The following is a 23,342-nucleotide window of genomic DNA, read 5'->3' on the forward strand; positions in this document are numbered from 1 at the left end:
GTATGTGTGTAGTTGTGGGCTCTAGATTGAAATGGATGTATGTGTGTAGTTGTGGGCTCTAGATTGAAATGGATGTATGTGTGTAGCTCAGTAGTGTATTAAGGTTTTGTCCTGCCCTAGGCAACACATAAAATTGCTCCCCCCCCACAAAGAGACCCCAACACTGACAAACACCCCCCTCCCTCATGAAAAGAACCTGACATTGACCAACAGCACCTCCCCCCTAGAGAGCCTTCCACTACCACCGCCCCCCATACACTGGCAACCTCCCCCCGCCCCGGTGAGAGAGCAGACACTCACTTTCACAGCTGCAGACATCCCCGGGAACAAGAGTCAGGCTCTGTATACACCATCAAGCAGCCTGCAGCCTCTTTCAGATCCCGCCTGGTTCCCATGCTGCATGTGTCCTTTCTTCCTTCCCTTCTTTTGGCGGGCGGCACTGCCGCACAGAAAAATGCCGTTGCCACCCTGAAAAAATGCCGCCCTAGGCAAATGCCTTGTTTGCCTTGTGGTAAATATGCCCCTGGTGTAGCTGTCAGCTAAATTGATATGTATGTATGTTTGAAATTGTATGTACGTATGTGTGGCAGCTCTATGTCCTGGTGAAAAGGGGGAGCCCTGTACTGTGGAGAGAGGAAGGAGGGGGCTCTGTGTGCTTCATGGAGAGGGAGGAGGTGTACTGGGGGAGAGAAAAGGGGGGGGGGGTCTGTGAACTGGGTGGGCTTTCTGTATTGGAGGAGCAGAGGAAGCTCTGTGTACTGGAGGAGAGGTAGGAGGGAGGGCTCTGTGTACTGGGGGAGAAAGAAAAAAGGCAAAAGCTCTGTGTACTGTGGGAAAAGGAGGAGGGAGCTCTGTGTACTGTTTGAGAGGGAGGAGGGGGGAGCTGGGAACTCAGAGGAGGAAGTGGGAGCTCTGTGTCCTGGGGGTGAGGGAGGAGGTGGGAGCTCTGTGTACTGGAGAAAGAAATAAAAGGGGGCTCTATGTACTGGAGGAGAGGAAGGAGGGGGAGCTCTGTACTGGGGAAGAGGGAGGAGTGGGGTGCTCTGTGTACTGGGGGAGAGGGAAGGTCTGTGTATTGGGAGAAGAGAGAGGAGGGGGTGCTCTGTATACTGGGGGAGACAAAGGAGGAGGAGCCCTGTGTACTAGGCAGAAGAGGGGATGCTGTGTCCTAAAGGTAGGTGAGCTTTGTAGTGAGGAAGAGGGGTTGTGTTGAGTTAAGGGCTCTGTAGTGGGAGTAGGGGGGGGCTTTGTAGTGGTGTTCCTTCACATGATCCCACTATTTTTCTATTTTTCTTTTCAGTGACACTACCAACAGCAGGGACATCTTTCCTTCTAGTGTCACTACCAACTCAGGGACACTTTTTCCTTCCAGTGACACTACTGATGAGGAGACTTTTTTTCATTTTATTGACACTGCTGATTCAGGACACTTTTTCCCTTTGTCACTATTTATTTGCATACCACAGACATTACAAACAATTTAGCCCTTTCCACTATTGGCCCCCTTCTCTTTCCAATGAAAGATTGATCAAGGGGGTTTGGTGTCCTTGGGGGGAACTGGTTGACCTTGTCCAGGCACTGGCTAGATTGATACTTGTGTATGTGTGTAGTTGTGGGGGTGGATTGATATGTTTGTATGTGCATAGTTGTGGGCTATATATTGATATGTACAGTATGTGTGTAGTTTGGGTAGATCCATATGTATGTATGTATATACCTCTGGTTCCTTGATTGATATGTATGTATGTGTGTACCTGTTGGTTCTTGATTGATATGTGTGATGCTGCAAGCTCTAGAGTAATATGTATGTGTGTGTAGTTGTGCTCTAGATTGGTACATATGAGTGTGTTGGTATGGGTACTAGATTAGTATGTACATAAGTATAATTGTGGGCTGGAATGATATGTATTGTGTACAGTACTTATGCATTCTAGCTTGATATGTATTTGTGTAGTTTTGGGTTCTTGATTAATGTGTATATGTGTAGTTCTAAGTAGATGTAGTTGTGGGCTCTAGGTTGGCATATATGTGTGTGTAGTTGTGGGCTCTAGATTGATATGTGTATGTGGGTAATTGTGGGCTTTAGATTGATAAGTATGTGTGTAGTTGTGGGCCTTAAATGTATATGTATATAGTTGTAGGTTCTAGATAGATATGTATGTATGTATGCGTGTGTAGTTGTAGGCTCTAGATTGATCAGCATGCATGAGAAGTTGTGGGTTCTACATTGATATATATGTATGTGTGTAATTGTGAGTTCTAAATTGATATGTATGTGTGTGTAGTTGTGAGCTCTAGATTGATATGTATCTGTATGTAGTTGTGGGCTTTAGATTGATACATGTATGTAGCTGTGGGCCCTAAATTTATGATATGTATGTGTGTGTGTGTGTGTGTGTGTGTTTGTGTTATGGGCTCTATACTGATATGTATGTCTGTAGTTGTGGGCTCTAGATTGACATGCCTGTGTGTGTAGTTGTAGGCTCTAGATTGATATGTGTCTGTGTGTAGTTGTGGACTTTAGATTGATATGTATGTGTGTAGTTGTGGGCCTTAAATGTATATGTATGTGTGTATATAGCTGTAGGTTCTAGATTGATATGTATGTATGCGTGTGCAGTTGTAGGCTCTAGATCTATCATCATGCATGAGAAGTTGTGGTTATTACATTGATATGTATGTGTGTGTGTGTAATTGTGAGTTCTAGATTGATATGTATGTATGTGTGTGTGCAGTTTTGAGCTCTATGCTGATATGTATGTCTGTAGTTTTGACCTCTAGATTGATATGTATCTGTATGTAGTTGTGGGCTTTAGATTGATATGTTTGTATGTATGTAGTTGTGGACCCTCAATTTCTGATATGTATGTGTGTGTATAGTATAGGCTGTATACTGATATGTATGACTGTACTTGCGGGCTCTAGATTGACATGTATGTGTGTGTAGTTGTGGGCTCTAGATTGATATATATGTATGTGCGTGTGTAGTTATGGGCTCTATACTGATATGTATGTCTGTAGTTGTGGGCTATAGATTGGCATGCATATGTGTGTAGTTGTGAGCTCTAGATTGATTTGTATTTGTGTGTAGTTTAGATTGATATGTATGAGTTTGTAGTTGAGGGTTCTAGATTGATATTTATGTGTAGTTGTGAGCTCTACATTGATATATGTGCATGTGTGTAGTGGGTAGATTGATATGTATTGTATGTATGTTAGTTGTGAACTGTGGATTAATATGTATGTGTAGTTGTGAGCTCTAGCTTTATTTGTATGTATGTATCTATGTATGTGTAAATGTGGGCTCAAGATTGATATGTATGCGAAGTTGTGGGCTCTAGATTGATATGTATGTCTGTGAAGTTCTGAGCTCTAGATTGATATGTATGTATGTGTAGTTGTGGGCTCCAGATTGATATTTATGTGTAGTTTTGGGCTCCAGATAAGTACAATATATCTGTGTGTAGTTTGGGCTCCAGATTAATATGTATGTATGTATGTATGGTTGTGAGCTCTAGCTTGATATGTATGTATGTGTAGTTAAGAGCTCTAGATTGATTTGTGTTTGTGTAGTTGTGGGCTTTAGATTGATATGTGTGAATGTCTAATTGAGGGTTCTAGATTGATATATATGTGTAGTTGTGGGCTTTACATATCTGTATATGTGTGGTTGTGAGTTCTAGACTGATATGTGTGTAGTTGTGGGTAGATTGATATGTATGTGTATTTGCGAATGCTAGGTTGATATGTATGTAAGTTAGTTATGAGCTCTAGATTAATATGTATGTGTAGTTGTGAGCTCTAGATTCATATGTATGTATGTATGTATGTATGTTTAAATGTGGGCATTAAGATTGATATGTATGTGCAGTTGTGGGCTTTAGATTGATATGTATGAGTGTTTTGTTGAGGGTTCCAGATTGATATGTATGTGTAGTTGTGGGCTGTACATTGATATGTTTGTATGTATGGTTGTGGGTTCTAGATTGATATGTATGTAGTTCTGGGTAGATTGATATGTATGTGTAGTTGTGGGCTCTAGATTGATGTGTATGTATGTTGTGGGTTCTAGGTTGATGTATGTGTGTGTGTGTGTGTGTGTGTGTGGTATGTAATTTTGGGTAGGTTGATGTATGTGTGTGTATATGTGTGGTATGTAGTTGTGGGTTCTAGGTTGATGTATGTGTGTGTGTGTGGTATGTAATTTTGGGTAGGTTGATGTATGTGTGTGTATATGTGTGGTATGTAGTTGTGGGTTCTAGGTTGATGTGTGTGTGTGTGTGTGTGTGTGTGTTATGTAATTTTGGGTAGGTTGATGTATGTGTGTGTATATGTGTGGTATATAGTTGTGGGTAGGTTGATGTAGGTGTGTGTGTACATGTGTGGTATGTAGCTGTGGGTATATGGATATGTATGTAGTTGTGGGTTCTAGGTTGATGAATGCCTGTGTGTACATGTGTAGTATGTAATTTTGGGTAGGTTGATGTCTGTGTGTATACGTGTGGTATGTAGTTGTGGGTTCTAGGTTGATGTATATGTGTGTTGGTATGTAGTTGTGGGTTCTCGGTTGATGTATCTGTGTGTTTGGTATGTAATTTGGGTAGGTTGATGTATGTGTGTATACGTGTGGTATGCAGTTCTGGGTAGGTGAATGTATGTGTGTGGTATGTAGTTCTGGGTTCTAGGTTGATGTGTGTGTGTGTGTGTGTGTGTGTGTGTGTGGCATGTAGTTGTGGGTTCTAGGCTGATGTATGTGTGTATACATGTGGTATGTAGTTGTGGGTAGGTTGATTTGTGTGTGTGTGTGGTATGTAGTTGTGGGTAGGTTGATGTGTGTGTGCGGTATGTAGTTGTGGGTAGGTTGATGTGTGTGGTATGTAGTTGTGGGTAGGTTGATGTGTGTGGTATGTAGTTGTGGGTAGGTTGATGTGTGTGTGCGGTATGTAGTTGTGGGTAGATTGATGTGTGTGGTAAGTAGTTGTGGGTAGGTTGATGTGTGTGTGTGTGTGTGTGTGGTATGTAGTTGTGGGTAGGTTGATGTGTGTGTGTGGTAAGTAGTTGTGGGTAGGTTGATGTGTGTATGTGGTAAGTAGTTGTGGGTAGGTTGATGTATGTGTGGTAAGTAGTTGTAAGTAGGTTGATGTGTGTGTATACGTGTGGTAAGTAGTTGTGGGTAGGTTGATGTGTGTGTATACGTGTGGTAAGTAGTTGTGGGTAGGTTGATGTGTGTGTGGTAAGTAGTTGTGGGTAGGTTGATGTGTGTGTATACGTGTGGTAAGTAGTTGTGGGTAGGTTGATGTGTGTGTATACGTGTGGTAAGTAGTTGTGGGTAGGTTGATGTGTGTGTGTGGTAAGTAGTTGTGGGTAGGTTGATGTGTGTGTATACGTGTGGTAAGTAGTTGTGGGTAGGTTGATGTGTGTATACGTGTGGTAAGTAGTTGTGGGTAGGTTGATGTGTGTGTGTGGTAAGTAGTTGTGGGTAGGTTGATGTGTGTGTGTGGTATGTAGTTGTGGGTAGGTTGATGTGTGTGTGGTAAGTAGTCGTGGGTAGGTTGATGTGTGTGTGGTAAGTAGTCGTGGGTAGGTTGATGTGTGTGTGTGGTATGTAGTTGTGGGTAGGTTGATGTGTGTGTGGTATGTAGTTGTGGGTAGGTTGATGTGTGTGTGGTAAGTAGTTGTGGGTAGGTTGATGTGTGTGTGTGGTATGTAGTTGTGGGTAGGTTGATGTGTGTGTGGTAAGTAGTCGTGGGTAGGTTGATGTGTGTGTGGTATGTAGTTGTGGGTAGGTTGATGTGTGTGTGGTAAGTAGTCGTGGGTAGGTTGATGTGTGTGTGTGGTATGTAGTTGTGGGTAGGTTGATGTGTGTGTGGTAAGTAGTCGTGGGTAGGTTGATGTGTGTGTGGTATGTAGTTGTGGGTAGGTTGATGTGTGTGTGGTAAGTAGTCATGGGTAGGTTGATGTGTGTGTGTGGTATGTAGTTGTGGGTAGGTTGATGTGTGTGTGGTAAGTAGTCGTGGGTAGGTTGATGTGTGTGTGGTATGTAGTTGTGGGTAGGTTGATGTGTGTGTGGTAAGTAGTCGTGGGTAGGTTGATGTGTGTGTGTGGTATGTAGTTGTGGGTAGGTTGATGTGTGTGTGGTAAGTAGTCGTGGGTAGGTTGATGTGTGTGTGGTAAGTAGTCGTGGGTAGGTTGATGTGTGTGTGTTGAATTGATATGTAATGCATGAGAGAATGTAGCAGGTTGTCAAGTTGATAACTAGAAGGGCTGAGTGTGCGGAGTGTCCCCCCCATCCATCCACCCTACCTAGTGTCAGGCTCCTCCCCCTGTCCCCCCATCCCCCTTCCCTTTCTCCCGCTCTCCTCTGCCTGGATCTCGGTGTCTGTTGTGTCTCTTGCTCCCCGCAATCCCATCGCTTTTCAGCTGACAATGGGACGCGTAAAGCCGAAGGCTGCGTGCTGCTGGAGGCTGGGCAGTGCAGGCTGGGGCTCGGTCTGTCTGTGAGCATTGCTGCTGCTGCTTGTCAGTCTGCATTTGGCAGCCCAGCTCTGGAAGAGCCGCCTCTTCTCCTGCCGCCCTGTACACACTACATGCATTTTTCTGGCTTGCCGCGATGGTTGGGCCCTGGAGACTGGAGTCTGAGTGAGTATTTCCATCGGAGCAGCTTGAGCCGTGGGAGCGATGTGCCTGTATTGATGTTCCATGGGTAGGATGTAGACGAGCTGCTGGAATGGTACTGGATGCAGAGAACTAGGGCTCCGGCTCGCTGGGGGTGGGGAGGACAGCATCCGTGCTCCAAATCAGCATCCTCTTCTCCATCATCAGCCTGGCAACTGGAGAGTTAACTTGATTGGAAGCGGAAGCCTTCTGTTCCCCGGTCTCGCTTTTCTGCTAAGCAATTGTAATTCAATTAAAGTTGCAACCCGACTGGGACTGCCAATGAATGATCGCTGGACATACACCGCCATGGCTGGCTTCTCCATCGTGCCACCGGCGAGGATGAATGGATGGGCACAGCGAGCCCAAAGGTAGGAGACGACTTAGCTTGACATTGACTGGGCTCTCTGTGCCAAGCTTGGAGATGGAGGAGCTCCCTGTGTCTGGGAGAGAAGTAGGAGCCTGCTAGACATGGAGGAGCCCGGCATACATGTGTGAGCTCCCTGTGCCTGGCATACATGTGTGAGCTCCCTGTGCCTGGCATACATGTGTGAGCTCCCTGTGCCTGGCATACATGTGTGAGCTCCCTGTGCCTGGCATACATGTGTGAGCCCCCTGTGCCTGGCATACATGTGTGAGCTCCCTGTGCCTGGCATACATGTGTGAGCCCCCTGTGCCTGGCATACATGTGTGAGCTCCCTGTGCCTGGCATACATGTGTGAACCCCCTGTGTCTGGCATACATGTGTGAGCTCCCTGTGCCTGGCATACATGTGTGAGCTCCCTGTGCCTGGCATACATGTGTGAGCCCCCTGAGCCTGGCATACATGTGTGAGCTCCCTGTGCCTGGCATACATGTGTGAGCTCCCTGTGCCTGGCATACATGTGTGAGCTCCCTGTGCCTGGCATACATGTGTGAGCTCCCTGTGCCTGCTATAGATGTATGAGCTCCCTGTGCCTGGCATACATGTGTGAGCTCCCTGTGCCTGGCATACATGTGTGAGCCCCCTGAGCCTGGCATACATGTGTGAGCCCCCTGTGCCTGGCATACATGTGTGAGCCCCCTGTGCCTGGCATACATGTGTGAGCCTGGTATAGATGTGTGAGCCTGGTATAGATGTGTGAGCCTGCTATAGATGTGTGAGCCTGGTATAGATGTGTGAGCCTGGTATAGATGTATGAACACCGTGTGCCTGCCATAGATGTATGAGTCTGGTATAGATGTGTGAGCCTGGTATAGATGTGTGAGCCTGGTATAGATGTATTAGTCTGGTATAGATGTGTGAGCCTTGTATAGATGTGTGAGCCTGGTATAGATGTATGAGCCTGGTATAGATGTATGAACACCATGTGCCTGCCATAGATGTATGAGCCTGGCATAGATGTGTGAGCTCCCTGTGCCTGCCATAGATGTATGAGCCTGGTATAGATGTGTGAGCTCCCTGAACCTGCCATAGATGTATGTGCCTGGTATAGATGAATGAGCATGGTATAGATGTGTGAACATGGTATAGATGTGTGAGCTCCATGTGCCTGCTATAGATGTATGAGCATGGTATAGATGTGTGAGCCTGGTATAGATGTATGAGTCTGGTATAGATGTATGAGCCTGATATAAATGTAGGAGCTCTTTGTGCCTGGAATAGAAGTATGAGCTCTGTGTGGCTGGTATAGATGTAGGAGCTCCATGTGCCTTGCCTGGAATAGATGCATGAGCCTGGTATTGGTGTATGAGTTCTATGTGCCTGGAATAGAATTATGAACTGTCTGTGTAAAGTATAAATGTGTGAGCTCTCTGTGCCTTGCCTGGTATAGGTGTATGAGCTCTATGTGCCTGGAATAGAATTATGAGCCCTCTGTGCCTTGCCTGGTATAAATGTATGAGTGCTTTGTGCCTTTCCTGGTATAGATATATGAGCTTTCTGTGCCTTGCCTCCCACAGATGTATAGACTCTGGCCATGGGCATGTCTATTCTAGATCCATGGGCTCTAGACATTGTCATGTCTTCCATAGATGCATGGCTCTGACCATTGGCATGCTTGTTATATATAGAAGCATAGGCTCTGGCCTTTACCATACCTGCTATAGAAGCATAGGCTCTGGCCTTTATAATGCTTATTATAGATGCATGAGTTCTGCTCATTGTCATGTCTGTTTTAGATGGTCTTTGGCCATTATAATGCGTGCTATAGATCCATGGACTCTGGCAGTTATCATTCCTGTCATAAGACCATAGGCTTTGTATATTAAAATGCCTGATATAGATCTATGGCTTCTGGATATTGTATGCCTGCTATGGATCCATGGCTTCTGGATAATATAATGCCTGCTATAGAACCATGCATGTAATTTGGCTCTGACAATTACATGAATGCTATAGATCCATTGGCACTGGCCTCCATAATGCCTGATATAGATCAATGGGTTCTGACAATTATATGCCTGCTATAGATCCATAATCTCTGGCCATTATATGCCTGCTTTAGATCTATGAGCCCTGACCATTATATGCCTGCTATAGATTCATGGTCTCTGACCATTATATGCTTGCTATAGATCCATGGTCTCTGGCCATTATATGCCTGCCGAAGATCCATGGTCTCTGACCATTATATTCTGTTATAGATCCATGAGCTCTGACCATTATATGCCTGCTATGGATCCATGGTCTCTGGCCATTATATGCCTGTTATGGATCCATGAGCTCTGACCATTTTATGCCTGCTATGGATCCATGGTCTCTGACCATTATATGCCTGCTATGGATCCATGGTCTCTGGCCATTATATGCCTGCTATGGATCCATGGTCTCTGGCCATTATATGCCTGCTATGGATCCATGGTCTCTGGCCATTATATGCCTGCTATGGATCCATGGTCTCTGGCCATTATATGCCTGCTATGGATCCATGGTCTCTGGCCATTATATGCCTGCTATGGATCCATGGTCTCTGGCCATTATATGCCTGCTATGGATCCATGGTCTCTGGCCATTATATTCTGCTATGGATCCATGAGCTCTGTCCATTATATGCCTGCTATGGATCCATGAGCTCTGTCCATAATATTCTGCTATGGATCCATGAGCTCTGTCCATTATATGCCTGCTATGGATCCATGAGCTCTGTCCATTATATGCCTGCTATGGATCCATGAGCTCTGTCCATTATATTCTGCTATAGATCCATGAGCTCTGGCCATCATTCTGCCATAGATCCATGGGCTCTGACTATTGGCATCCCTGCCACAGATCCCTAGGAGCTCTGCCTTGTCTATCCCAGCTGTATGGGGCTGTTTCCATTGGCATCGCCTCTCTGTCTCCTGATGCTGTGTCGGGTGTGGGTGTTGGGCTCTAAGTTGCTGTAGGGTGATTGCAGGCACGTCAGTGTTTATTGCAGGAAGCCTATATTACATCCATAGCTACATCTCCCTGACAGCAGCCTGCTAGCAGCCCAGCCATGCTATCTCCTTTATTACAGCTTCTGCTACCAAATGGCAATCACACGTAGATTATGCGTACATCGGAGGCTATTTTTATTATAAGACGGTCTCTTGGCCTTTTTCTTTTTCCTTTTATCCCCCCTTCTCCCCAGAGGAGCACCCCTCCTCGCCTATTAATGCTGGGGCTATTGACAATGGCGAAAATAGAGATGATCTATGCCTGTCTCCTCCTCACTAAGCTAGTTTTTCCAGCTTGTCCGAAGTAAATGATATTGGACTAAACCCTGTCCCCAGAGCCTCCACGTATGTGCATTATCTGCATTTCCGATAAGCCCTGGCAGAGAAGGCAATGATTAACCCCTTCATGGCTTATTATTAGGCTTCACAGAGGATGTCGTGCGGTTTGATCGCCCATTATTTCCATGAGCAGCACACCAATGGAAGAGGGGTGTACTGGCATACAACAATAGTCCCGATCCCCCCCCCATACACACACACACCCCCCACAAAGGGCCATTTTGCTTGGGAATCCGGCATAGACAGTGCATGACGCCCATTGCTTTCTCCTTGCTCCTTCCCATCAATGACGGGTGTGTTATGTGTCCTGAAAATTCGATGTAAGCCCGATCATAGGAATGCATGATGCAACGCATTGCGGTAGAAGAGCCTTGATGTACTATGGAACTTCCAGGGGCCGTTAATATGGAGAGCTGGCAGTGCGCTGTTCCATGAAGAGGTGCTGAAAAAAAAAAAAAAAAAAAAAAGGACGATCTAGGTAAAGTGGAGAAAGATCTCACAAGTGACAGCCATTTTCTGCATATTTCTAGATCATTAGCGCTGCCAATGTGTCTGATCATGGCGTTGTGGTTGACGTATGGCATGTAGGCTTGTTGGGGAACATATGTTAGTGGGGATTTGTGGGATTGAGGCGTACAGATACATGCTATGTTCATGCCTGGGGTTGCTGCTGCTGCTGCTGCTTCTTGTGCTGCTGCTGCTGTACTTATACGTGTTCTGTGTTTTTCCTATGCAGGAGCTAAGATGTACCATTGCTGCTCCGCAGTCACGTTCGACCAGGACTTGAACAAGAAAATGCAGATGTGGATCCTACAGACGCTTGCATTTGCTTTGACATCCTTGGTTCTGTCTTGGGCAGAAACGATTGAATCCTATGGAGAGGTGTGTGACAATTGCCCTTGTGAAGAACGAGATGGCATATTGTCGGTGAATTGTGAAAACAGGGGCATCATCAGCCTGTCGGAGATCACTCCTCCACGTTTTGCCATCTACCATCTCTTCTTGTTTGGGAATCTGTTGAATCGCCTGTACCTGAATGAGTTTGTCAATTACAGCGGGGCTTCTATATTACATCTGGGGAATAACGACATCCAGGAGATTGAGACTGGCTCGTTTAACGGGCTGCAGGCTCTAAAGAGGCTGCATCTCAACAACAACAAGCTGGAGCTTCTGAAAAATGACACCTTCCTGGGGCTGGAGAGCCTGGAATATCTCCAGGTCGATTATAATTATATCATCTCCATTGAAGCCAACACCTTCAGCAGGCTCCACACTCTGCAGGTCTTAATTCTCAATGACAACCTCCTGTCCAGCTTGCCCAACAATCTCTTTCGCTTTGTCCCCTTGACCCACTTAGATCTTAGAGGTAACAGGCTGAAGGTGCTTCCCTTTGTGGGCTTGTTAGAACACATGGATAAAGTGGTGGAGCTACAACTAGAGGAGAACCCATGGAACTGCTCGTGTGAATTAATTGCCCTGAAGGATTGGCTCTATAGCATCTCCTACTCTGCCCTAGTCGGTGACGTGGTTTGTGAAACTCCTTTTAGACTCTATGGGAGAGATCTGGATGAGATATCCAAGCAGGAGTTATGTCCTAGGAAACTCATCCCTACCTATGAGATGAGGCCACCCATCCCTAGGAGTACCAACGAGTACTTCCACACCACCCCAGCCTCTGTCAATTCGGGGGCCACCATCTCCTCTTCTGTTTACAAAAACCCCAGCAAACCTAAAAGCACACGGCAGCCTGTCCGACCCAGAGTGCGAGCCACTTCCCACCACCCTCCCAAAGAGAATGGTTACATCGCTTATCAGACCAAATCCCCTGTGCCTTTGGAGTGTCCTACAAACTGTACCTGCAACCTTCAGATCTCCAACCTGGGACTAAACGTCAACTGTCAGGAGAGGAAGATCCAGAGCATCTCTGATCTACACCCCAAACCTTATAATCCCAAGAAGATGTACCTGACAGGCAACTCCATCACCCTGGTCCGCAGAGCCGACTTTATCGACTCCACCGGCCTGGACCTCCTGCACCTTGGGAACAATCGGATCTCAGTCATACAGGAGCGAGCCTTTGGGGATCTAACCAACTTACGACGGCTCTACCTGAATGGCAATTCTCTAGAAAGGCTGAGCCCGGACTTGTTTTCTGGTCTTCAGAGCCTCCAGTACCTGTTCCTCCAGTACAACTCTATTAAGGTCATAGAACCCGGGACATTTGACGCTGTGCCCAATCTGCACCTTTTATTCCTCAACAACAACCTCCTGAAATATCTGCCTAGCAACATCTTCTCTGGATTGAATCTGTCCAGGCTGAACCTGCGATCTAATCATTTCTCCCATCTGACAGTGAGTGGTGTACTAGACCAGCTGAAGTCCTTAGTGCAGATCGACCTCCATGAGAACCCCTGGGATTGTACTTGTGATGTGGTGGGCATGAAGCTCTGGCTGGAGCAGCTCAGCGTCGGGGTTCTGGTGGACGATGTCATCTGCAAGACCCCCAAGAAATTCTCACTGAAGGAAATGCGATCGATTAAAGCCGATCAGCTGTGCCCAGATTACTCTGACATCGTGGTGGCCACGTCTACACCTTCTGAGGAACAGCCCCCAGAGAGCACCACCACCTTCATCTACCCCATTAAAGTGGACAACAAAGTGCCGAGCTCGGTGCCCCTGTCTGTGCTCATCCTCAGCCTGCTCTTGGTTTTCATCATGTCTGTCTTTGTGGCTGCGGGACTCTTCGTCCTTGTCATGAAGAGAAGAAAGAAGAATCAGAACGAGCCAGCCAGCACCAATAACTCGGACGTCAGTTCGTTCAACATGCAGTACAGTGTGTACAGCAATAGACCTCTCCCCAAAGTCAAGACCCCGGCCGGCCATGTCTATGAGTACATCCCCCACCCTCTGGGTCACATGTGTAAGAACCCCATCTATAGATCCAGGGAGGGCAATTCTGTGGAGGATTACAAAGATCTCCATGAACTCAAAGTCACCTACAGGAACCACCTGGAAGAAGAAAGAGAAAGTAACCTCAGGAGCCCAAGCTACAGTGTCAGCACCATTGAGCCTAGGGTTGAGCTTTCTCCTGTGCAGGATACGGACCGTGTCTACAGAGGGATCCTTGAACCCGACAAAGGACCTACACCCGGGACTAACATTGAATACAAGTATAGCAACCCCCCACCGTTCACCTACACCCCAAAATATGAGGCAAAACGTCAGTTTCTGCATCCAGACAGGTTAAGAGAAGCTGTGCTCTACAGCACTCCCAGTACTGTCTATGTGGAACCTAATAGGAACGAGTATTTGGAATTAAAAGCTAAACTCAATGTTGAGCCGGACTACCTCGAAGTGCTGGAAAAACAGACAACATTTAGCCAGTTCTAGACTCCTACATCTATACTATTATCTCTGAAACAAAGGACTACTCGATGATTTTGTTGCTTCAACCTACGGATGAAGTGCCTTGGCACAAGATTTTCAGCTGCAGCAAATTCTACTGAAAGGGTGTGCAATTTTCTCCTCTTCTCTCTCTTTTTTTCTTTCTTTTTTTTTTTTTTTTTTTTTAGGACAACCATCAATTGTACAAACTGGGCACAACACTCACTGTTCGACAGCGTTCCTCCTATTTCTGCAGCCTGAGAATTAAAGAGTTGGAATCACTCCTGGTGCTAGGAGGTATCTATGAAGAGTATACCATGCTATAACCCTTCAGACAAGGGTGGGTCTAAATGACTTTTCTGGTGTTTTAGCAACCCCCTTCCCCTATGTTTAATATAAAGGTCCATTTTTACAGGATGTATTTGTATGCTCTCCAGACTTTTGAAGTTCAAGCTAAATATGTAAGCTATTTACGATCTTTATGCATCACCATAGATGGTGTGAACAAAATTCTGAAGTGCAAAGACATAGAATCTATAACTTGGGTAGTCAAAAATAATTTATTGTTGAAATATGAAATATTTTAATGTAGCACCTATTTTTATATGCACATTAGCATTTCTTCTTTTTTTTTCTTCTTCTTCTTCACTATACTTGTCTTTGATTTGCTCAAATGTGTTGCACTACATAAAAGATGCTGAGATCCTGGGCTGGTATATGGAAATTTGGCTATGACATTTTACTATGTTAAAAAGTGACCAAAATTGTGATTGTTTCATGGCAAGTCTGTTGATTAGCATGGTCATATGGTTGTTCTATGAGAGGTATCTAACAGAACGTGAAGCTTAATCTATAACTGGGCACTTCATAGAACTGAATAGTGAGGGATATACAGGGATACCCGGTTTTAGGAAGGGAAAAAAATTATTTCATTTCATTAGTGAACCAAATGTAATTATCTCGACTACTGTTGTAGCCAAATTCAAATGCACTGTACAGACTGGCGTGTGTCCTGTCACCTGGTAAGTTTGACATATGGAGATTTTGAAGCTTGTTTTTTTTTTTTTTTTCATTTACGTATTCTTTTTCAAAGCAAGCAGTGTGCTGATGCATGTAATCAACATAAAAGATTAACATATGAGCTGCCATAGCCATTCAGCATGCATTCCTGAGACTAAGGATTTATAATCCTTTTATTTGGTTTCTGCCACTGGATTGAAATGGCACAAATTCAAGTTTTAAAGAATATAATTGTTAATGAATACAGTATGAATTGGCTACTCATACCCTGCTGTATTCCTTAATCCTTAACGCCCAATTTGAAGTTGAGACATAAAATAATTAGGGATATTTTTTATTGTTTAGAGCACATTACATTCATTGTTTTAATTGCTATTAAAATTCCACAACTGTTTCATTTTATGTAATGATCATATTATTTTTTTTTCTCATGTAATATTTGAAAAACAGGGTAAGCTGTGACACTACACTCATGCCTCACAATGAAACACACACACACACACACACACACACACACACACACACACACACACACACACACACACACACATACCTAGAACATCCATCTGAAATGGCACTGAGTGCAAAGTTCCTAATCAGGATTCCTTCTTCTCTGTTTATGGGGGACCCATGGGAGCATTTCTCTAGTATTTATGTATTGAAATCTTTATGATGTAAAAAATTGTTTGTAGCTTCCTAAAACATTTTATATTTTGCATTCTGAGACTTATTTCTCATATGCAATTACTTAAAGTAAACCTGTCACTGGGAAATACAGTAGAGAATGCCTTATCTGGGTGACAGGAGGTACCAATACGTAACAGGTGCCAGTATGTAACAGTCTGTCTCTTTGCAGCCCAGTAGCCTGAAAAATTTGGGCTTGCAAGATAGATAAGGCCTTCTTGCCTCTTTCTGCATCTTACAATGCAATGTGGATACCTCCCATTAGGCAGAGGAGGTGTCCCTTTGCATTATGGGATACAGGTAGGGTATGCCTGAACACTAATGAAAAGACTTGCATAGTGTATACCCCAGTTTTTAGGGCCTCCTGGGACTATAGGTAGTAGAATTTTGATAAACAAATAGTACATACCAGTACCTGTGTCTTCTTCCCCCCCACTATGGCAATTTATACTGCGTTTTCTAGTGACAGATATACTTTAATGAATACACTTTTCTGAATTCTTCCATGAAGATCTATTTGTTGACATAAAGTACTTTGTATTCCTGAATTTCAAATAATGTTAAAAACAGGGATATGCAACTTTTCCAACAACTGCCCTCAAAGTTACACTATTTTTATGAACTATATTGTAACAAACATCGGATTAACCTGCAACATAAATTATTCATTAGAAAAATTATATTTATCTTGATGTTTTATGCAGTGCTCTTGCACATTGTTACATTTTAAACATTTTATTAGATGTATATAAATAATCACAGTAATGAATAATGACATTTCACAGAAGACAACTTTTTTTTTTTCTAATGCATTTATCATTTTATTCATGTTTCTGTTGTGTTTTTAAAAAAAAAAAAAAAAAAAAAAAAAAAAAAAATTGCGTTTATATGCATCTGCTCATTGATTTATTTTTAAATCACCGGCACATTCTTTTTAAAATAATGAATTTATTATATATATAAACATGCTAATATAAGGCCAGTTAATTTTGAATTATTTTGAAAATATCACTGTTATGCTTTTGTCTTCTAATACCATCCCACATGCAATCAAATCCTAAAATGTGTACATCATAAATAAATATCTATTTTTTTATGCACGCTTATTATTATGATTTTAATCAACATTTGTACAGTCTATACTTTAGTCTAAAGAGGATATTTACAATATTGCATATTCTGGAAAGTAAAAGGTCTTAATGCTATATGGTATTTCTGCTTACAATATAGGGGCATAGCCAAATGAAATAATCTAAAATAAAGAAATAAATAGTGCTCAACACAGTAACATATCATTAAATATAAATGATGTCAAAATCTTCAACCATTATCAGAGAATTGTGTGTATTTTACTGGAATAGCAAAGAGAACACATTGATCATGTGATTATACCAAACATTTGCTGATGATATTTAGCTGATTCATGAGAAAGTAGAGACAGGATACTATAAGGCAGCTTTGTAATGTATGAAGGATGTTATTTTATTTACATTCATATATTTTGTTCAGTGATATGTACTTTATTTAATCTACAAACTTTTGGGAATTCAATGTAAAATTATATTTTAAGAAAGTAAATAATTCTATTAAAATTAAAATTGATTATACCAATCTGTATTTTAGCACTTACACTTTTGTTCATAGAGTTCCCTGAGAATCAAAGTAGATAAACATGCTGAGTCTGAATTTCCGCAGGGATAATTTTCTCCTTAGCCTGTATCTACTTAAAAGTTCAAAGAGATAAAAAGTCAAGTAATAGAACTTTCTCTTGAATATGAGGTGAGCGAGCACAGAGTCCCTGAGAAATCAGCTTCCATGGTTGGACTTGCATGGTAAAATCACATATTTGTGTAAAAAAAGGCTTCAGAGAGAAGGTATAAATGGCAAAATTGTTTTGCGGTTGACAAATCTCACATCAAAATGCACAAAAGTAATTGACTGAAAATTGCAGATCTTAATGAGATTCCATGTACTTTTTTTGTACAAGGTTTCCTAACTTGTAAGCTGTGCAGACTCTGGTGGTTTCAGACCAGATGTGATCCACTAATTGAATATCAGTGACTTAAATGGATTGCTAATGTGTTCTAACATAACGTGAACATTGGTGTGTGAATGGGTGTTTAAGTGTTTAACATATAGCGGTTATAATATTGTCCTCAGGTGTACCATGGAGGGGAAATGATAATGTGCATGCCTTCCTGCATAAATCTTAATATGTCTTTCAGAGATGAAACTATATGGCTGTGTATAGCAACCAAAAGGCTTTTTTTAAAATACAATCATTGACCATATACTCAGTTCTGAACTTTCCCTGAACTTCTATTTGAAAACGTAAGTGAATTTACATGGCTTAGTGTTTGGGTTGCAGTTTTTGAGTCTAGGCTGACCCAGCTTTGAACTATTTTGGTTAACCTGTTAGTTTTTTGCATGTTTTCTTCTGCTGATCATTATTTAAAAATGTTATTTTACTTTGAATCTTGCCAGCTGCAAAAGTTATACAGGGATACAGCATTGGTACCCATTTATCCCCTTTGGGATGATCATGACATAAAAAAAACCTGGTAGTGGGTGAAAGGTTTGAGCAGCCCACTATTGTTTGCGTGAAAGCAAGTTACCAGGAATAGATATATGTGTGGATGCCAATGTGCTTCTTGGCAAAAGGAATGTTTTTGTGGTTCTGTCTTTTATATCTAATGTACCACCAGTTACCTAAGCTTACCTTTATGGCCTACGCCTACAGATTGTAATAACTTGGCAATTTAGACAAATATGGATGAGTTCATCTGCCATGAGCAATTTTGTTTCACAAGTTGAAGCCAAGCTTCTACAAGCTGTTTAGAAGAAATATGCATATAAATATAGGAGGCAGTGATGACTCCCTCTGTATTAAAATCTATGTTAAGCTAAAACCTTTTTTGTTTGTGTTACAAATAATGTAGGAGAACACTTAAGAGGCCTGACATTTTTTTCCTTATGTGTTCCATCAAAGGGATCTCTCTTTGCTTCTTGTCCTAGAGACACAACAGGAAGTAAGAGGACTTTTATCCAAAGCAAGGTGATGCCCTCACTTTACCCATTGGAAGATGTCTCCTCATTGCCTGTTTCTGTGGCAACTCAAAAATGATGGATTTCCCACCTCTTTCTGTACTGAAGACAATGGTCACCAGGACAAAATGAGAGGGTGAATTTCCCTAGCAGGGGCACATACAATAATAAAAACCTGACCAGGGGCAGAGTGACCATTTGGAAACTCAGGCACTGCCCGAGGGCCCGGGGTCAGTAGGGGGCCCCATGAGATGCCCCTGGTACCTTTTTCATAGGCTTTTTTGAGTTTGGCAAGGACACAGGGGCCCCATGATCCCCTATTGCCTGGGTGCCCCAGGAGTTGTCAGTCCACCCTTGAACCTGACAAAGACTCCAATATTTCAATACCACATTCTACCCAAAAATAAAGAAAAATGTTTTTTGCTCAATATATATTTTATAGTACACATTATGCAGCAGTTCTGGAAAGACATGAACAAATGATAACATAAAACTATTCTTCCTGCAGTTTTTCATTTCCATTGAGGTGAATTTGCTTAGCAACCTTTTATATCTTTATTTTGCACTTTGTATGCTGCAGATTAATGAATCTCCTAAAGATTAATTATATTAGTATAGAACAGGGGCGGACTGACCATTTGGAAACTCGGGCAATAAGAATCTGGAAGGTTTTCAAACTAAAGTGCCCATGCTCTGATAGCTTAAAGCGGATCACCACCTCCTCCCAGTTATTTGTTTTGTTTTATCCCCGCTTATCAGGAGGTGTGTGCTGCACATTTCAGATACTCACCCATCTGGCAGATCCAGCGGTGTTCTGCTGAGATGCTCTAATGCCCTGCCACTGCTCTATTACCCACCGCCATGTTATGTCTGATGTCTTTGAGAAGCCCACCGGTTCTACCAAGTTTAGTGGGTGGGACTCCCGATGACATGTCTATAGGCTTCTCCTCCTTTGAGAATTATACAGTAAGGCCTCCTGGGATATGTGATGTACATATCCCAGGAGGCACAGTGGGCACTGTACACGTCATTCACCTAGGCGAATGATGTGTATAGGGGGTGGGTTCAAACCCTTTTTCTAAAAAGAAAAAATGTTTTAAAAAAGCCGCTATACATGTAGTGAAGCTTAGGAGGGGTGGGCAGGAGGCACTTTCACTTGGCTGAAGATCCACTGTAATTTGTTCTTTACGTAATAGGCACTATTGTTACAGGACTGGTTTTAAAGGAGGGTCCATGATGTTGATAGCATCAACATAATGGGCAAGCATGTTCATGTGTGCCATTCTTGCTGTGGGGATATCAGTTTGTATGCTTGGTGCACTGGATTGATATTTTTAGATGTAATGGGCATTTTATGTATTTATCTTAACAACAAACATTAACACAAAATAATAACACTCATTATCAGATGTTTCTTGATATCTGCTAAACTTAAATCAAGCTATTCCAGGTCTGGTTCAAATTTTCACAGTCCATGTTGTTCACCTCTACTATTATGTTGCATAGGTGTATTTTATTATCACTCTTTGGTCTTTATTATTTGCACTGTATGCCAGTTGGTCCAGAAACTGATTTTTGTTTATAACAGAAGTATACTTTCTATGTAGAACATTTATGTTAAGGATAAGGAATAATATGTTATTCCTATATTTTTCTGATTAAGATGATTATACCAACAATATTTTGTCATAAACTGTATTTCTACCTCTTTACTGTTAACACATATTTACTTTGACTGCCTTTCAATGAACGTACTTGCCTATAGGCAGATTATTGGAGATATTGGGCTAGCTTTTATTAATGGTGGTTATTGAAAGTATGAAAGATGCATTTTTTTACATTTAACATGGTGTTATGTAGTATCTGGAAGCTGGCGTGGACAGTAAATGTTTACATATGACATATACTGAAATTACATGGATATTTGTGGACTAATTTATCTGCTCTCTTCTTACAACTCTTTGGGACACTAGTAGTGACAAGATCTCCCAGTGTAAAGTCTCAGCTGTATCTCTCTAATATATTGTTTCACTTCTGCTAAAACAAGTAGAATTTTACTCCCTCTGTTGTATTTTCCACCCAAAAATACATTTAAAAATAATGAACAGACCTTTGCCATCAAATGCACCACAAATCCTAAAGGTCAGAGGCCCCCCCCCTCCAACCCCTCCATTTTGGTGTTTTATTTAACTGATGTGTTAGCTATTTAAATAAATTGCAACACATCAAACATATGTGAAAGTGTGTGAGTGGGAAATCACTTTGCCACATTGCCACATTTTGCACTGCATGTCAGTATGTGCTGATGTGCCTTTCAACACACATTACAAAGTGTGTTTAAATGTGTTTTGATGCATTTTTATTGATTAAAATGGAAAATGCATCAGACAGATACACGAAGATGTGTTTTCTGCCACAAAAATCAGCTTCTCGGCTTCCATCGAATGCTGAAATACATGTTTAATATTGTTTAACACACACATAGGATGAGGTTCAGGTTTCCTTGCTGACATGGGTTCATAGTAAATCTTGGGGGTTTGAAAAGTTCACATATTGCAATCTTTTGCCTAGAAACTGCATAGGTTTGCTTCAAAAAAAAAAAAGAAAAGAACCTTTAATGCAGTGCATATCCTTTGCCATGCTTTTTATTTGACAATAGTTTGCTTATTAGTACTACAAATGACCAGAACTAAACAACATGATTCACCCCCCTGTCAACTTTAATGGGATTTGCTGCTACACTTGCAAAACTGTTCACAAATTAATTAACCTGGGCAGATTAGCTCATCCCTATCTAACACTGTTATTAGGCTCCATTCACACTTGAGCATTTGTCATACGACTTTGGACACTAAAGTTGCACGACAAGTCATACCCCATGTTTTTGAATGACAACTGATTAAATATGTGCGACTTAAAGTTGCAGCGAGTTCAGAGTAGTTCATGCACTACTTTGGTACGACGTTCATGCAACTTGAGTGCCATGCACTGCAATGTAAACCCTCAAAAGTCATATGAAAGTTACACCTGAATGTTATACATGCAACAGTTGTCTATTATTAGTAACAAAAGCCAAAGTCCAAGTTGCAGCCATCCAAAGTTGCATCAAAGTTGCACTCCAAAGTTGTACGACTTTGGAGTCATACAAGTGTGAGTGGAACCTGAAGTGGACCTGTACTTTGTATATACCAATGACCCTTATGAGCATTCTACTACCTTAATTACAGCTATGGGGGAACATGTAAAATTCCCATTGTCTTTTTGGGTGAGTGGCCTTTGAGTGTTGTTCCATGAAAAAGGAGTGTGCAAATTCTGATTTGACCAGCAATGTGAAATTTATATAGATATCTTGTACAGTCTGACATCAGTTGGAAGTAAAAAGTACCTGCAGTAAAGTGAACCTGTTACATTGCCCATGCAAGGTAAAGAATGGGTTCACTTTATAGTTAATGCCAGTTCAGAGAGCCTGTGCTGATTGTCAGCATCCCACTGTTTGGATAAAGTGTCTTTAGTTCTCATTAGAATAAGAAACAAATGATGTAGAGGGAGATGATAAGGAAGGAATACAATAAAAAATGTGTGGATTTTTCTAAAACTAAAGTGAAATGAAACCAACCTGTATGTAGGTTTAAAAAAAGCAACTTATGCACATGACTGGTTATTGAAAACAAACCCAGGCCCACTTAATTTGATTTACTTTAAAAGCCATATAGAACTTTCAGTTTAAATGAGCTAAATATGTACCCGCCTCATCACAACAAAGGTGTGCAAAGTCTTAAGCTAGTTATAAATGGATCGCAATTCAGCCAGTTCAACAGGGACCAGCCATATTTCAAATCATGTGTGGGCATTCCTGTTCAACAGAAGTTGCTTTTTAGATCAACTTCTGTCAAACGGAAATGTTTAAAACTTTTGTCGATCAGCAGCTGTAGCCAATTGGTAGTTGGTGTATTCTGACAGCGTAGGGTCCCACCTTCAGAGGGGCAGATTAATTCATTCACCTGGCTTGTGTGGATGGAAAAAAAATATTTAACCGCTGCCTGAATGAAAAATGGTCCATTGCTGTTTTCCTTTCGGCCAAAGTCTGAGTAGAAAGGCCTGTCCACTGTCAGCATTTAGAAGCAGTGATAGGTGACCTATTTGCAGGGTTGGCCCTCTACAATGAGATCATTTCTTTCCCACAAAGTGGAAGGATTCTACTCTGTAGCTGCTGGCAGTGGACAGGCTTTTTTGCTCAAGCTTTGACTGCTTTACAAAATAACAAATTGTAAGACATTGAACACCTTTTGGTGTTCTGTAATGTAGTTAGCTGATTTAAACTGAGTACTAAACTCCCCAGAGCTTAAAGAATGTGTTGAAATTTTACTCTGGAAAGGATGGCCAATCATGCACAAGGAAAATAAAAATAGAATTTTGCTTGCATATGAGTTCAATTACCAAAGTTCCAAAGTACAATTACCCTTATGAACTTAAAACAGAGCTAAAGGCAAAACTGTTTTCCTTTTCTATCTGTGTTCCATTGGGGATATTTCCCTTTACTTCCTGCTCCATATCCAAAACAGGAAGTGAGAGGAAATCCCCCTAAAGTGAGGGAACCCCTGGTTGTCTCCAGGGTCACCAATGGAAAATTTCCCCTTCATTCCTTTTATAGTGACAACCCAAAATTTGAGATTTTCTCTCATTTTCACTCTCACACGGTATTTTAGCATTTGGGCACAATTTTCCTAAATATCACATGCGACCCTGAAATTGTTAATTCACTGTGCCGTTTTGCGGTATTTATATGCTGCATGTAAAGGAGTTAAAGTCAATTCACA

General features: G+C 42.1%; 1 protein-coding gene across 4 annotated transcripts; it reads left to right on the forward strand.

Moving 5' to 3' along the window:
- The first annotated feature begins 6,342 nt into the window (after nucleotides 1–6,342).
- SLITRK5 (SLIT and NTRK like family member 5) lies at nucleotides 6,343–17,091 on the forward strand. 4 transcript variants are annotated; one of them, XM_089680471.1, is made up of 2 exons: nucleotides 6,343–7,025; nucleotides 11,129–17,091. In XM_089680471.1, exons 1-2 carry the CDS (start codon nucleotides 7,001–7,003, stop codon nucleotides 13,780–13,782), a joined length of 2,679 nt encoding a protein of 892 aa, XP_089536597.1. In that variant the 5' UTR covers nucleotides 6,343–7,000; the 3' UTR covers nucleotides 13,783–17,091. The 4 variants fall into 4 exon arrangements, with proteins under 4 accessions (XP_089536597.1, XP_089536596.1, XP_089536599.1 ...); XM_089680470.1 differs by having other exon boundaries at nucleotides 6,343–6,639; XM_089680473.1 differs by lacking the exon at nucleotides 6,343–7,025 and adding an exon at nucleotides 10,139–10,870.
- Nucleotides 17,092–23,342: the final 6,251 nt, after the last annotated feature.

Source organism: Staurois parvus, unplaced genomic scaffold, assembly GCF_062004578.1.
Source record: "Staurois parvus isolate SC_StPar_1 unplaced genomic scaffold, SC_StPar_1.0 ptg000243l, whole genome shotgun sequence".
Taxonomy (NCBI): domain Eukaryota; kingdom Metazoa; phylum Chordata; class Amphibia; order Anura; family Ranidae; genus Staurois; species Staurois parvus.

What these genes read in the sequence shown, in the direction of transcription:
- SLITRK5 (XM_089680470.1), top strand. Translation starts at nt 6,588, where the DNA reads ATGCATTTTTCTGGCTTGCCGCGATGGTTGGGCCCTGGAGACTGGAGT. An exon ending in CCCTGGAGACTGGAGTCTGA is followed by an intron (nt 6,640 to 11,128) that starts GTGAGTATTTCC and finishes TTTCCTATGCAG; the next exon opens with GAGCTAAGATGTACCATTGC.